General features: G+C 37.1%; 1 protein-coding gene across 1 annotated transcript in view; it reads left to right on the forward strand.

Moving 5' to 3' along the window:
* Positions 1–13,018, forward strand: part of TUBG1 (tubulin gamma 1) — a 32,350-nt gene extending 19,332 nt beyond the window's left edge. Inside the window, exons 7-11 of the mRNA XM_026717273.2 lie at positions 516–602; positions 1,359–1,508; positions 3,168–3,320; positions 3,664–3,825; positions 12,754–13,018. Coding sequence (XP_026573058.1) covers positions 516–602; positions 1,359–1,508; positions 3,168–3,320; positions 3,664–3,825; positions 12,754–12,960 — 759 coding nt within the window. The 3' untranslated portion in view covers positions 12,961–13,018. The remainder of the gene's footprint in view (positions 1–515; positions 603–1,358; positions 1,509–3,167; positions 3,321–3,663; positions 3,826–12,753) is intronic.
* Positions 13,019–14,812: the final 1,794 nt, after the last annotated feature.

The raw sequence follows: 14,812 nt of genomic DNA on the forward strand, positions 1-14,812 counted from the left end.
TATTATCATATACATATATGGTGGAATGTCCATATAGTTTTTCTTGGCAATAAAACATGGAAGTGGTTTGAAATCACATTTTGGCTAAGTATTTAATTAGATTATTATTTAAGCATATAGGAAACAGTGCAGCTATAAAAAAAACTATGTTGGCACATTTCATGAAATTTAATTTTTTCTTTGATCAATGATAGTATGAGAATTTTCTTCAGCTGAAAAACCAAAGAATGCTGATAAATTCTTAATTTAGGAATTAATTGCAATTTTTGTCTGCAGAAGTGTCATTCTGGATGCAGAAATCAAACAAATCTATATTTAAATCTTTGCTCTTCTTTAAAATAATATTTATATCCATTTTCTCTTCCTTCCTTATATCTGTGATTTAATTTTCTTTTAAATGTTATATTTTTGTTTTATTTGTTCAGTAAATCTCACAATTCTATTTAGCAAGAAAAGTGTGCCCTTTCTTGTGTTTTTGGTCCAATAATTCTTAAACTAATTTTCTTTTTTAACAGGTGGTTCTAGATAATACAGCTCTAAATCGTATTGCTACTGACAGGTTGCACATCCCAAATCCTACCTTTTCCCAAATCAACCAACTGGTAAGCACATAGGGAGGCTCCCTCAGGCTTCTGATAAAGAAAGATTAAGATCTGAGTCATGCATAAGATTGTTTTCATAAGGCAGTTAGAGTTGAATGGAGATAGGAAGATGATAGGAAGAAATTCAGAAGTGAACATTATTTAATTCTACAGGCATCAATGCCTTGGTTTTCTGTATTTTTAAACTGGAACATTAATACCACTCTGAAGAAGACTGTACATACATTTAGATCAAAGAAGGTGAGCTTTGAAATGTAGAATAGGTGACTCATTTTCTATGCTCATCTTAAAATTATGGGAACTCACTTTTTGTCAACAATAAGCTATTCTAGAATGCTGGCTCTTGGTTTTCCTAATTTCTTTTTATCTTTCAGTTTTGAGGATAATTTTTAGGCCATTTGTAGATAATGACAGTTTTCAGATTGTTTTAGTATTGCTGTCCATACAGCAAGCCTCTGTATCTGAGAAATACTATATGTGATCAGATAATTAACCGGTTCTCCTATGTACAATCCCAGCTTATTAGCCATAATAATTTGTAAGAAGAGCTTGCAAATATAAATACAGTGCTTGTATCTATTTCCCATTTTGAAAATTCTCAACATTTGAAATATGAAAAGTAAATGTACAACTCCTGAACATACTTCTGAATAACTCTGGAGAGTTTTGACCAAATTTTTCAGGATATCAGAAACTACAGTTGTCTCCTTCATTTTATGGAAAGCATGTACTGAAACTTCTGTCTTTTCTTTGTAGGTCTCTACTATAATGTCTGCCAGTACCACCACATTGCGCTATCCTGGTTATATGAACAATGATTTGATTGGGCTGATTGCCTCCCTTATTCCCACGCCAAGGTTGCACTTCCTTATCACAGGATATACACCTCTCACCACTGACCAGGGTGTAAGTAATTTGACTTTAAATCAAGATCTGGGAATCTTCATGCTCCATTACACATTTTTACATTGCATTTTCTGTGATATATTCAGATGATATGAGATTGGATAGAAATAATGTCTGGACCATTGCCATGTTAAAAGGGTGGCCAGAGACTAGATTTACCTGTCATACTAACCATGCTTTGCTTAACAGCAGTTATTGAATGAAACACAATAGTTACCATAAATTAGGGATTATAAACTCATAGGTACATACATCCCAACAGCACCGTATTTATATCCTTGCAACCTAAATAAACAGCTAATACATAGTACTTATTGAGAGTTTTGCAGCAATAATTCAGCACCAGAAAAATAAACACAGATGGCTGATGCTTCATTTAACATCTTTATAAACATAAGTAGATTTTACAAACAAGTTGTAGATTTCTCCAACATGGAGCAAACTCAAAGAGAAACATGTTGCAAGTTCAGAGCAGAGCTCCAGTTTTCAGCAAGCAATCAAGTTAGTTTCATCTTCAATAGACAGACTCAGAGTTCAACATAGCTGCAGAGTTGCAGAGCTTAATATAGAGCCACACCTAGGTGACTTTTAGTTTCAGTTTCCAGCCTAGTCTACTTCTAGTTTCAGTTTCCAAACTATCCTCATTGGCTAATTTAGTTGCTATGCCTATTCATTGGCTGACCTTGTTACCGAGCTTTATTCCAGTTCATGAATATACTGACAGTACTTTTTTCTGTTCTTTTAATATTTTGATGGGCTTAAGAAACAGTGGATGCCTTGAATATTGTAGAAGATTGACGTATCTATAGCTTCCTGAATGTCCTTCAAATAAATTTTACTTAGTGATGTCCTAGTGTGATGATTTATCTCTATTGCAAGTTTTAGGGCAGGCACAAAGAAAAATAACCTTGATTTGAAAAATACAGTGATTGGTTTTACACAGCAAGTTAAGGTTTTCAAGTAAGGCCATAGTATTTTGATATTATTTGAATTGGCCATAATGCCCAACCTGCAATTAGTTATGAAATTATTGAAGATATAATACTAGCAATAAAGGCATGAGCTTTCCTGAGATATATTCATGCAGCCATGTTCCCAGAATGTCAGCTGTCTTCATTTTTCATTCTTTTCAACAAGCAACGGGACAAGATGCCAAGAAGCAGGTTGCAAAGGCTAATGATTCAAAGGGTATCTGTTGCATGGTGTTTAAGGGGGGGCGTGCACAAGATTTTTGCTGTGCTTTTTTTCTCTTCTCATCACCTTCCTTTTGGAGATGGGATGCTCTTACATGAATTGTCTGCTTTTCTAAGTTTAAGTATTAATCTGTCAGAATAGCTAATTTATATTTCTATTTTCTTTCTGTTACTTACTATTTAAGGAAACAAAGAGTTCATTAAAAGGAATCCTAATTTTCTGGATTCAGGAAAAGTCATCTTGTAAAAGTGGTGTGTGATTCTGTCATTTGGTCTAAGTTTTGGATTGGAACCAATGTTGTTTCATAGCTTTAATGCATGAAACCAGCTATTGGCCTCTGAATAAATTCTTTGAATGAAGATTCCTCCCATTCTCTGAGTGTAATCATTTTTTCTTTTGTGTGCAAGACAATCTTCAGTTCTCCCACTGAATAAATGCTATATTTGTGTCTTATTTTGCCCATAGGTGGCCAGTGTGAGGAAAACCACTGTCCTTGATGTCATGCGTCGGTTATTGCAACCTAAAAATGTGATGGTATCCATGGGACGTGATAGGCAGACAAACCATTGTTACATTGCCATCCTTAACATCATCCAAGGGGAAGTGGATCCAACCCAGGTCAATAGCTTGAGAAATATTGGGCAATTATTTTAGTTGTATGATTAAAGCCTATCGCTTCTGACAATAGCAATGATCAAATAATTATACTTTTTATGTCAAATCTGTATAATGTATAAGTGTTGATTTGAGGCAGAGATAGCCTGTGAGCTTTTGGGTTGATAAATTAGAAATCCCTGTGCATTATTCTTGGTCACATTCTCAAATTAATGATTTATTGAGTGAACATTTTTTCAAGGTTACTTTTTTCAACAAGCTTTTCTACTATTGTTATTCCTCACTACGGTTGAATAAATATATTTATATACATACCCATACTTACAAACCATTTGCCCCTCATCAGGTCCATAAAAGTTTACAGCGGATCCGAGAGAGGAAACTGGCCAACTTCATTCCTTGGGGCCCTGCCAGCATCCAAGTGGCACTTTCAAGGAAATCTCCATACTTGCCATCAGCCCACAGGGTCAGTGGTCTCATGATGGCTAATCATACCAACATTTCCTCGGTAAGTTTGAATGGGACCATTAAGGTTGTAGTTATTTATTTAGAAACTTATTGTTCTTGTATGGGAGATAGTATCATGGAGATGTGCAGCAGTTCACATTTTATATCCCAAAGGTGCTTTGGAATCAAAGGAGTAGAAGTATAGGATACTCTTATAAAACAACCATGCCATTTTCCAAGACCTGCATTTGTGGAAAGATATAATTGGTGAAACTTTGCAGACAGATAGAATATACATTCTCCTATGTAAACCAAAGTAGTTCTTTCAGATTCACTTGAAGATTCTGCACAACTCTTATTTATTTCTATCAATCTACCACTCCAGCCACTTCCCATTTATATGCCACCGCTGGAGACTGAGTTGTTGATAGTGGCCCAATAGAGGACAGGACTGAAACAGAACAACAGCCTTACCATTGCCTCCACTGTGTTGACATATCACTGTTTCTCAAGAAACTACATAACATTGGTTCTGTGCCCTTTTTAAAATTAAATTCAGAATTTAGTAGATGATTTCTCACTTTTTCTCACACTAATGGCTTTGAACTAATATCCATTTTCTAAGTATAGAGTTCATGATTCAGAAATAGCTTACATTTATTCCTTGAGGAGGAAGAAATACAGGTTCAAGAAATGTGACAGTACTTGAAAGAATATTTTATGTTATGAAATTTCTGGTGAATAATTATGGGGGAAATATAGCATACTCATTTTTTGTGTGAATTGAGAGGGACTGTGGTAATGTAGGATGGGAAAAGTGTTGTTTTCCCCAAGTTTTATCAGATTTTTATTTTTAAGTATGCATCAGTTTCAATACATGAGCAGTGTGGTCCCTGGATATAATTCATTTTGATACAAACATCAATAATTTTAATCATAATAGTTGTTATATTAATCAAACTTATATAATCCTAGTATTAATATACATGTTTTTAAAGTAGTTATTCAATATTTCAATATTTCATTTTAATGCCAATGATGTTATAAGTATACATGGTAATACCATCTTTTAACCTCTAATCTTTTCCATCAAATTATTACTTATATTCTATTATTTAAAAAATTATATCTGCTAATATTTCCCCTATTTCTTATTTCTACCTCTATTCTAACTTCTAATCAGGTCACCATTGCTAATCCTAATATTAATACATGTGTTTCTATAAGGCATAACCCTTCATTATTTGGTTGTTCAAAGTCACAATACACCATTCAAGTACCAGTCTTCCTATTATTTAAGAATACCTTAAAATACCTTCTTTGAACCTCCAATCTTTCCATCTAACTATTGCTTTTAATATAAAGGTGTGTATTCTTATTTCTACCTCTATTCAAATTTCTAATCAGGCCATCATTATATTGAGGGGGGGGGATCCTTTCTATTCATCATCTCTTGATCATCTTAATACTTCAATTCTTGTTCGTTTTTTTACTTGCCTCCCATACTCCTCTCTTGGATTTTTATCTCTATCAACACCTGTATCTTCACTATTCAAACTGAATATTTCTCCCATCTCTATCCTGCTAAGCTCTCAGGTCTCCAGAATATCCACCCAAACCACTATCTCCCTTTCAAAAGTATCTTCCAGGCTATCCAATTCCATTTTAAAATCTCTTAAAATGCTTTCCCCTAAGTTTATTTCATCAGTCATTATTGTCTTTATTGTCTTCTCCTTCCCATCTAGTTGCTTTGTTTGCTGGTTTGTCTGTTTTGTCTTGTCTTCCGTTCTTTCTGCTATCTCCTCTCTTTCCTGGACTCTTTGATCTTCATTCATCAGTTGTAGCATATTTTCTATTTTCCCATATATACCTTGCATTAGGTACTTTATCTCTCTGTAATCTTTTCCATAGTACCCCCTAATGCTTTGAAACATCAACACCATTTAATCTCACTCCTTTCCCCCTAATGGAGCATCTTGTCTTAATTTAATAAGTCATGCTCTTGAGTCCAAAAATAATATATTCCAGTCCAATGTTACTCCTCAGAAAGTTCAATAAGCATAGTTCTTTACGTCTCAGGATTATTAATCAATTCCATTTAAGTACCGTGTTTCTCAGAAAATAAGGCTCAGCCTTAATGTTTTTAGACCCCCGAAAAAATAGCTAGGCCGTCTTTTCGAGGGGTGCTTAATTCCCGCCCCGCCTGCACCCTTCTTTAATGGCCATAAGGAGTGCCCCACACTCCTTCTTGCTTGCCTATCTGTAGCCTGCCATAGTCTACTCTGGAAAGCTTGGAAAGCTTGGCCACTATGCCGCTTCTTTTGCTCCCTGCTTTCCCTGCCAAAGTTTTGTTCATCCAAAGCCGCCCCCCCCCTGCCATTGCCGCCCCCCCCCCCCACTTTCTTTCTCACACAGAAGAAAAGCAAGCAAGAAAAAGAAAGGGAGAAGCGGGCGGGGGGGAGGCACTTTGAAACACATCCAGGACTTTTCACATTGTTGTGATCAACCCCTGCCATGGGTGTGGATTGGAAGAGATTTGCCACATGAAAATGGGGAACCCAATGCTTGTAGGGTGTGATTTATCCAGGCTGTCCTCTCCTGTTATCTCTTCAGCCTTTGGGGAAACTTATGGGGAAAAGTTAGGTTCACTAAGTTACGTTTCTATGGTGGATTTTTGACTTTTCCCAATTCCCTTGCTGGGTAAGGAGTGGGCGTCCATTCTCTTCTAGCCTCTGCCTTTTTTGTTTGGCTCACAGCTTCCAGAATTTTCCCAGTCTCCCAATGGCTACAGAGCATGTGGAGAAATGATAGCTTTCTTATTTCTTCCAGACTCTTAGTCAAGTCATATAATCTAACTGCATATAATATAACTTCAGATTTGCATCTTCCTGCAAAAGACAGACTCCTTATCTCTTCCTCTTTGTTTCCTTAATTGACCACTTGTCCTTTTGTAAACAGTTCAGATCAAAGGTGTGTGGATTGTCTTGACACATACCAGTCCTTGGAGGAAAAAAAGGGGTGGTGGTGGCTGGGATTTGGCATGCAGTTGGTAAGTTGCAAAAGGGTTGTTTGATGGGTTTTTAATAAATTGGGATGTTGCTTTGTGGAGGCCCTCCCCATGTGTGTGTGTATTCAGAGACTGGGGAAACTTTGGAAGCTATGAGCCAAAGAGAAAAGGCCAAGGCTAGAGGAGAATGGATCCTCCCCACCCAGCAAGCGAATTGGGAAAAGTCAAAAATCCACCATAGAAGCGTATCTTAGTGAATTTAACCTTTCCCCACAAGTTTCCCCAAAGGCTGCAGAGATAACAGGAGAGGGCAGCCTGGATAAATCACACCCTACAAGCATTGCATTTCCCATTCTCATGGGGAAAATCTCTTCCACTTCACCCCCTCTTTTCCCTAATTCTGCTAGAAACAACCCCCCCCTACACACACACACACACACACACACACACACACGGCATATCCATGGCAGGGGTTGATCATAACAACGTGAAAAGTCCTGGACATGTTCAAAAGTGGCCCTCCTTCTCCCTTTCTTTTTCTTGTTTGCTTTTCTTGTGTGTGAGAAAGAAAGCGGAGGGGGGGGAGGTGACGGGGGGGGGGGGCTTTGGATGAGCAATGACTGTGGCAGGAAAAGCAAGGATCAAAAAAAGTGGTGTTACAGAGGCAAGGGGGTACAATGCAATGGACAGACGAGTCGCGTGGTATGAGTTGGGCAAGTTCCCCCCACTCCGTTCTTCCCCCTCATGCCTCCTCACCTCATGTTGTAAACGGCTGCGCATGCACTTAAGTAGGCCTAAATTTTGAGGGCAGGCCTTAATTTAACTGCATGCGCACAAAACAGTGCTAGGCCTTCGTTTTGGGGTGGACCGTATCGTTGGAGAAACAGGGTAGTCCAGGAAACTTCTGCAAATAAAAAAAATCACTTTGCTTTCCTTAAAGTTTTCTTTATTCTCATAATAGAGTCTCCAGTAATCATAAAGTAACTAGTGTCACCACAGTCCTCCAGATGAATGTTTATTTCTCTCATCAATTTTTTTTCTAAACTTTTTTTTAAAATTTTACTTGGGTTTTCACAAAGAAAAAAACATAATACAAATAAAACATCTTTTTTTGAAAATAACATGGTCCCGGGTTATCACTTCTTCATACAGACACAAACTCGATTTCATGCTCATTTTTGGGTTCTATTCCATATCTTATTCCTGTTTTACATTTTCAACATAGTTTTCCCCCTCTTTTAATTTTCTCAACTTTATTATCTCATCTCAGTTCAAATCATTATATTATACTTTTGTCTGTCCTGTTTCAATTTCATATTATCTTTTCTCATTAAACAAATTTTCCCCTGTAGTTACTAATTGGAGTATGACATTTTTATATCTTTTAATTTTATCCATTCAACTCTTATTTAAGCTTCAATGTATACTTTAAGATTATAACATTCAATATAATACATAACTACCAATCGAATTCTGCTTGGTACATTCTTAAAATACACACTATAACCTTAAAAAAAGGATATATATATGTATATGTATATGTATATATGAATGGAATGAGTGCTTTATTTACATATGTATGTATGTATGTATGTATGTATGTATGTATGTATGTAAATAAAGCACTCATTCCATTCCAATTCAATTCTATCATTAATATTCATTAAAATCTTAACATGTTCATGAATAATAGTTAAAATGTTCCCATCCTTTCCTAATTTAATTCTCTCATTCACTTTATTTCATTTATTTATTAACAAACATTCCACTAGATTATGATAAATATTTTATCCATCATTTTAATCATATTTTCTAAAATTATTTGTTTGTAATATAACAATACTATCTTATGTACCTTTGCAGAATCCCTTTTACAATTAAGTTTTCACCCATTGTCTCTAAACAGGTTTATACTTTCAATTCTTATACCTTTTCTCTGTTTCTTTATATCTTGTTTCTGTTCTTTATAACTTCTTTTCCTTTCCTTCTTCCCCCTCTTCTTCTCCCTTCCCTTTTTTCCTCCTTGTCTCTCTACTTCTAATTCTCTCTTCTGTAATCCCCTCTTCTGTTGCTTTCTAATATTATACTTATTTTTCAAACTATTCTTTTTTTTGGTTGTTTTTTCATATCTTAAACTTTTCATTCTCTTTCCCCCCTTTCCTTCCCCCTCCACATAAAATTACTTGATCATTAAAGATGGCTTCTTCTTTGTCCCAATCTTCTTTGTTCTGCAAGCGTTTCTTGTTGTTTCTCATAGTTCCAGAGGTCCATTTCTAAGAGTTGAAATATGAAGCCAGAAGAACCTCTCCCTTCTTGTGCATCTTCTTTGTTCTTTTTAAGTTCCATTTTCAGTTCTTCTAAAAGTGGTGTCATTTTAAACACTTTTAAACAACCACCCAATTGATTTTAGTCATTTAAATGCAATAACCAAAAATCCAAAGATCACAAAGTAATCCAAAGAATGTTTCTTCTTCTGTAAATTCCTTTTAATTCCAGGCAGTCTCCTCCATTTTTCCAGATCCTGCTCTTTTATTCTTTTTCTTTCCTTTCCTGCTTTTAAAAGCTTTTAAGTATCCAGAAATCTTTATTATCTCTTTGACATTTTATTTTCAGCTTAAATGCCCATTGATGTCAAAGTGGATTTTTTCTATTTCTTGCTTATGTCTTGTAGCTGTCAGTATAAGGAAAAAACCCAAGTCCTTTCCCTTCCCTCTCTCCTTTGCTGCTTCAAAATCTTTTTTGGGAATAATGTTATCTTTTTATATTTTAAATTCCAGGGTACCTTTCGTTGTATGCTCCCACGCCGAGTTCTCCCTGTTGGAGAGCTCTGAAAGGAGCTAAAGGCACCCTGTAGGGGTGGTGAAGAAAAGAGGGGCACCCTGTAGCTCGGGGAGAGCAGCAACTCTCCTGCTGGACTCAGGGCTTCTTCCCTCTCCCTTGATGAAGAGAAGAGGCAGCCATAATGGCTGCCACAAAGCAGGGACAGCCAAGGCAACAAAGAAATATGCAGGAGCAGTGCAGATGAACAGTGATTGGAGCTGGGGGAAGTGTTTCTGATGACTCAATTTACTCAAGTCTTTTCCTTCTCTGGATTCCCTCCCTGCAAATAAGCCTATTTGATCTACAGGAATTGTTCCTTAACATCAAGAGAATAAAGATAAACATCAACCATCAGGGACTTGATCCTGGATGTATTTGTTGATCTAATGTTTCTGATCAAGCAAATAGGACTAATCGGACTTCAGAATACAGCAGTAGCTTTTGGTTGGAAAATGCCTTATCCTTTGCAATCAGATCTTCCTTGCTATTATTCTGCACAGATTACTGAAAAAAATGCTCTGTTCAGTAATTCATCCAGACTGAATAATAGGTTTTTAATAGGTTTATTGATATTCCTCAGCAATTCCCTTCACCAAAACCCCAGAACTGTCCCAATTAAATCCACCCAAAAGCAGACCAATGCTAGTCCACAGAGCAATGGCCAATGAGTCCACAAGGCATCTGAAAGTTTCCCAAACAAGATAAATCCTCCAAGCTAAATTAAATCCACAGTACATGAGGATTCACAAGGCACAATCCAAAGTCAAGATAGGAATCACAATGACCAGGAAACATGCAGCTAGGGAATGAACGCATTTTTCCCAGCATCATCTCCATCTATCTGCTGTGCTAAATAGCCAGCCTCTGGTACAGCCCATCAAGAGGTTGTCTCCTCTCCATCTATCTGCTGTGCTAAATAGCCAGCCTCTGGTACAGCCCATCAAGAGGTTGTCTCCTCAAGTGTAATTGGGTTGACCTTCATTCCTACTGTCTCTTCTTTGCCCTACATATTTTCAGATTAGAAAGCAGTTCCTCACTAACCAGCTGCAGCTGCATGCTTTTCCCACCTGAAGCCTAAGGGCCGTCCTGCTGTAGCTGTGCTTCAGCCACATCACTCTCAGATGGCTACTCCTCCTCCAAACTGAAATCTGGGGGTTCGTGGGGGAGTCATCACAGTATATGAATCTGATACCAGGATTATGTTTATATTTAACTTTCCCTGCTTGGGAAATGGATCCCAGCTGCTTGTTTGAAATAGTTACAGTGTACTGTTTGAGGGAACATGCTGGGACAATCTTAACCTGGTGCAGTTTAGGGGGCTTACAATGACAATAGCTATGTCTCTCATATATTTTTGGGGGTATATATCTGATCTATAGGGTAAAAAATCTGGTGATATCTTTGAGAAAAAGTTACTGTAGATGAGAAGCTTAAAATTATGTAACTAGGATCAGATTATCAAAAATGCTTTTTTTAACATGTGGAGGGCAATTGTTGGGATGATACTGTTCTTGAGAGTGAAGGTTTCTAATAGCCATTTTTATGCTTTAATTGGTAATCTTATTTGCATTTTTGCTCAACTCTGGAATAGAGAAGCGCACATTTTTCTCAATCTTCTGAATTGAAGTAATTTGCATAGTCATCTGAGGAACTGAGAATATTAATATGGTTGGAAAATCTATCATAATTTCTTCTTTTGAGATTAATGAGCATTGTAATTGATTGGAAATCAGTCAGAAAAGCTTAGGACCTTTCAACTGCATTATCTATGCCAGGGGTGTCAAACTCCAGCCCGCAGGGTGCTTAAATCTGGCTCACGGGGCTGGCCTAGAAATAGCAAAGGACCGGCCCGGGGTGCCTCTGGCCAGCAAAGTTCTGCAGGAGACTGTCTAGGCCAAATATGGGGATGGGGGGACCCTCATGCAGCCCTCATGCATCCCGTTTTGGGCGGCAGAGTGCCACAGGAGGCATCTGTCCCATCTCCCTCTGCCCCATCAGCTGGCCTGCGGAGAACTACAATGTTGATCTGGCCCTCGAAGAAATCCAGTTTGACACCTCTGATATATGCATTTAAATGCATACACTTCTGAGACTGCTGCATGATTCTATTTTAAGTCTTGAATTGTCATAAACATGGAGATGACATGGGCTATACTTCCAATTTCAATTATTCATTTACCACTGTTCTACATCATAGGAAGGGGTGAACAAATGAAATACCATCTTGATAAGTTGAAGAAACTGATAGTTAGAATTTATAGCAATTTGGGAGAGGTTGTACAACTTGTTCTTGATGGATTATATTTTTTTTGAGACTTGTGTAGCAAGTTTTAACTTTTGATTTGCCAATTGAAAGTCACTTTCCAAAAACATAAACCTGACTGTACTTCTTCATATCACAAACTACATTATTCCAAATCTTTGGTTGGGCTGCCTTAATGCATTTGGAAACCGATTAGTAAAAATTGGTTTTGTTTTTACCATCTGAGCTCAAGGTTAACATCAGATCAATAATTACGTAAACAATATCCCAATGAAGAAACTGCCAAACAAGTAAGCAGCCCAACCGAAGAACCTATTAGACCATTCCCCACCAGTACAGACAGGAAAGCCACTAGATTGGAATATAAACTGATAGCAAACTGCACTCCTTACTAGCACTGATGATACCTAATTTAGGTAATGCAACGTCTGCAAGAAAACAAGTACAGAGAGCACCAGGTAGCTTAGTTTTTCTTTCAGTATATTATTTTTAAATGATTTTAAATTTACTAATTAGTGTTTTACTGCTTAATATATTAGCCCTGCAAACACCAGTATTAACAACAAAATACAGCAGAATAAAAATAAACCCTAATTTCTCAAAATGAAACTCCAGTTGATCTAGGTCTGGATCTCTCAAACTACAGAGTAGTAATTTATGCTAGATGGCACCATTTTACTAACTGCATCTTCCTTCTCCCTTTTAAGAAAAATAGAACCATAATAAGAAATCCTCTTGCTCTTACTGTATTATACTTAGAACTGAAAAGAGCAATCCAGCATTTTATTTTATTGTTCCAATGAAGGTTGCTTGGCATTGTTAGAGGCTTATATGATTACTCTACTCCTCTGTAAAAACCTCTCCTATGCCTTTTTTGACCAGTTGTTCTTTTCATCTAGCTCTTTGAGCGCACCTGCCATCAATATGATAAACTGCGCAAGCGTGAAGCCTTCCTGGAACAGTTCCGAAAAGAAGACATGTTCAAGGAGAATTTTGATGAACTTGATGACTCCCGAAAGGTTGTCCAGGAGTTGATTGATGAATATCATGCTGCCACTCGGCCTGACTATATCTCTTGGGGCACTCAGGAGCAATTAGTTAATTAGTAGTGTGCTTTTTCCTGTCTGGAGTATTTTCTTCTTGTAACAAATTATCTTAAATCTGTCACTGTTACTTATATCTGGAAGTAGTTTATTTATTGAATTTATATTGTCGTCTGTTTGCCCAATGGAGACTTCATTGAGAAGGGATTCTTTCTATGCTGTTGGGTTTATAACTATTCATTTCGAAGTTCAAAGTTACAACTTTTGACTTTTACATTTTGCAATCTTAGGATCGTTGCAGTATCCGTGGTCACAAGATCAAAACTCAGATACTTGGCAACTGGCATGTATTTATGATGGTTGCAGTATCCTGGGGTCATGTGATCACCTTTTGTGACCTCTGACAAGCAAAGTCAATGAGGAAGCCAGATTCACTTACAAAACATGTTACTAATATGACAATGCAATGATTCACTTAACAACTGTGGCAAAAAGCTCATAAAAATGAGGCAGTGCTCTTATTAAAAACTGCTTTGCTTAGCAATGGACATTTTGGATTTAGTTCTGATTATAAATCAAGGGATACCTATACTTGGTGATCTATCATTAAGTCCAGCTTCCTCCTTTCTACAGGAATCTGGCTAGATTAACATCAATGTACCAATTTCTGTGGCTTATTTTTAACATTCTTAAAAGGCTTTTTCTGTCTTATGCTATATTCACTTGCACTTGCGCTTATTTAAACATATTTCTGTTGAGGAAGTCTCAGAGTGGATAATGAAGAGAAATATCTACAGGCATTTTAAAATAATCCAAACCTGTATTTCCTGTATAAATTTCTGGCAATTTTGTATTACTTAGCATTTAATATACAGCTCTATTAGCATATAATTGATGAAGACTGATTAAAACAGGAAGAGTAAGCTAGGCAGTGGAGGCCTGGATATCTGTGTAGTGATCTATGCCAGCAGTTAAGAAGTATCGTGAACCTACTTTGGCAAAGATTGGTCATTTTGTCACTGATCTTTATATTTTAAGTTTGCCATCTATTTCTTAATGACACATATTGCAGGTGTTACAAGGCATGAATGCAAGAAATTACAATTGCTATAATAGCCAAGACTTCATATCATTTGAGCAGTTCACTTTATTCTTCTGTTGCTTGCCTGCCACAGTGATTTTCAATAGTTAATCTGCGTGTTCCTGTGTCATTAATCCTGCTGCCCTTGTCACTTTCAGTTGACCATCTGAGAGTTGGCAGCATTTTTAATACTTGCTTTACTCCCTTTTTAGAGTTCTGCTTAATGTTTCCTCATCTTTTCTCCTCCCTGAAAGTAGCTAGTAAATACCCTCATTGGATCCTGTCTTGAAAAGGGAGAGTTTTATGCCAATTCCATATTTCTATCATAATTGGTTATAGTCTTGCTTAAAAGAGTCAGACTACCAACAGCTTAACTGACGGGAAAAAAAACTACCAACAGCTTAACTGACGGGAAAGTTGGTGTCAGGATAGTGTTGGTGTCAGGATAGTGAGTTGGTGTCAGGATAGTGTATTCACTATCCTTTTTATGCTTTCCTGCCCAGTGGAATGCCAAAAATAAAAGTATGTGAAGAAGCTTGGGACTCTGCCTGACTGCTTGCCAATCAGCAGGATAGTTTTCCAAAAACAGAATGGGACCAGATTTGCTATGTGGGAAGAACCTGGCCAAAGAAAGATTAGAAAGTAAGCCAAAGCAATTTGGAGAAAAACTATTTGGAGGAACTTCACCCAATGCATACCTATGGGATGGGCTATTGGGCAGTGAATCAGAATGACCTTGCTATTTTAAGTCCCTCCCTCCTCTTCTAGTCATGCAATTTAAAATGGAGCAGGCTTGGAAAGAATTTTAGAAGCCAGATTGCTATTAGCCTAATT

The sequence above is a fragment of the Pseudonaja textilis genome, chromosome Z (genome assembly GCF_049901715.1).
Source record: "Pseudonaja textilis isolate UNSWEBS1 chromosome Z, rPseTex1.2, whole genome shotgun sequence".
Lineage (NCBI taxonomy): Eukaryota > Metazoa > Chordata > Lepidosauria > Squamata > Elapidae > Pseudonaja > Pseudonaja textilis.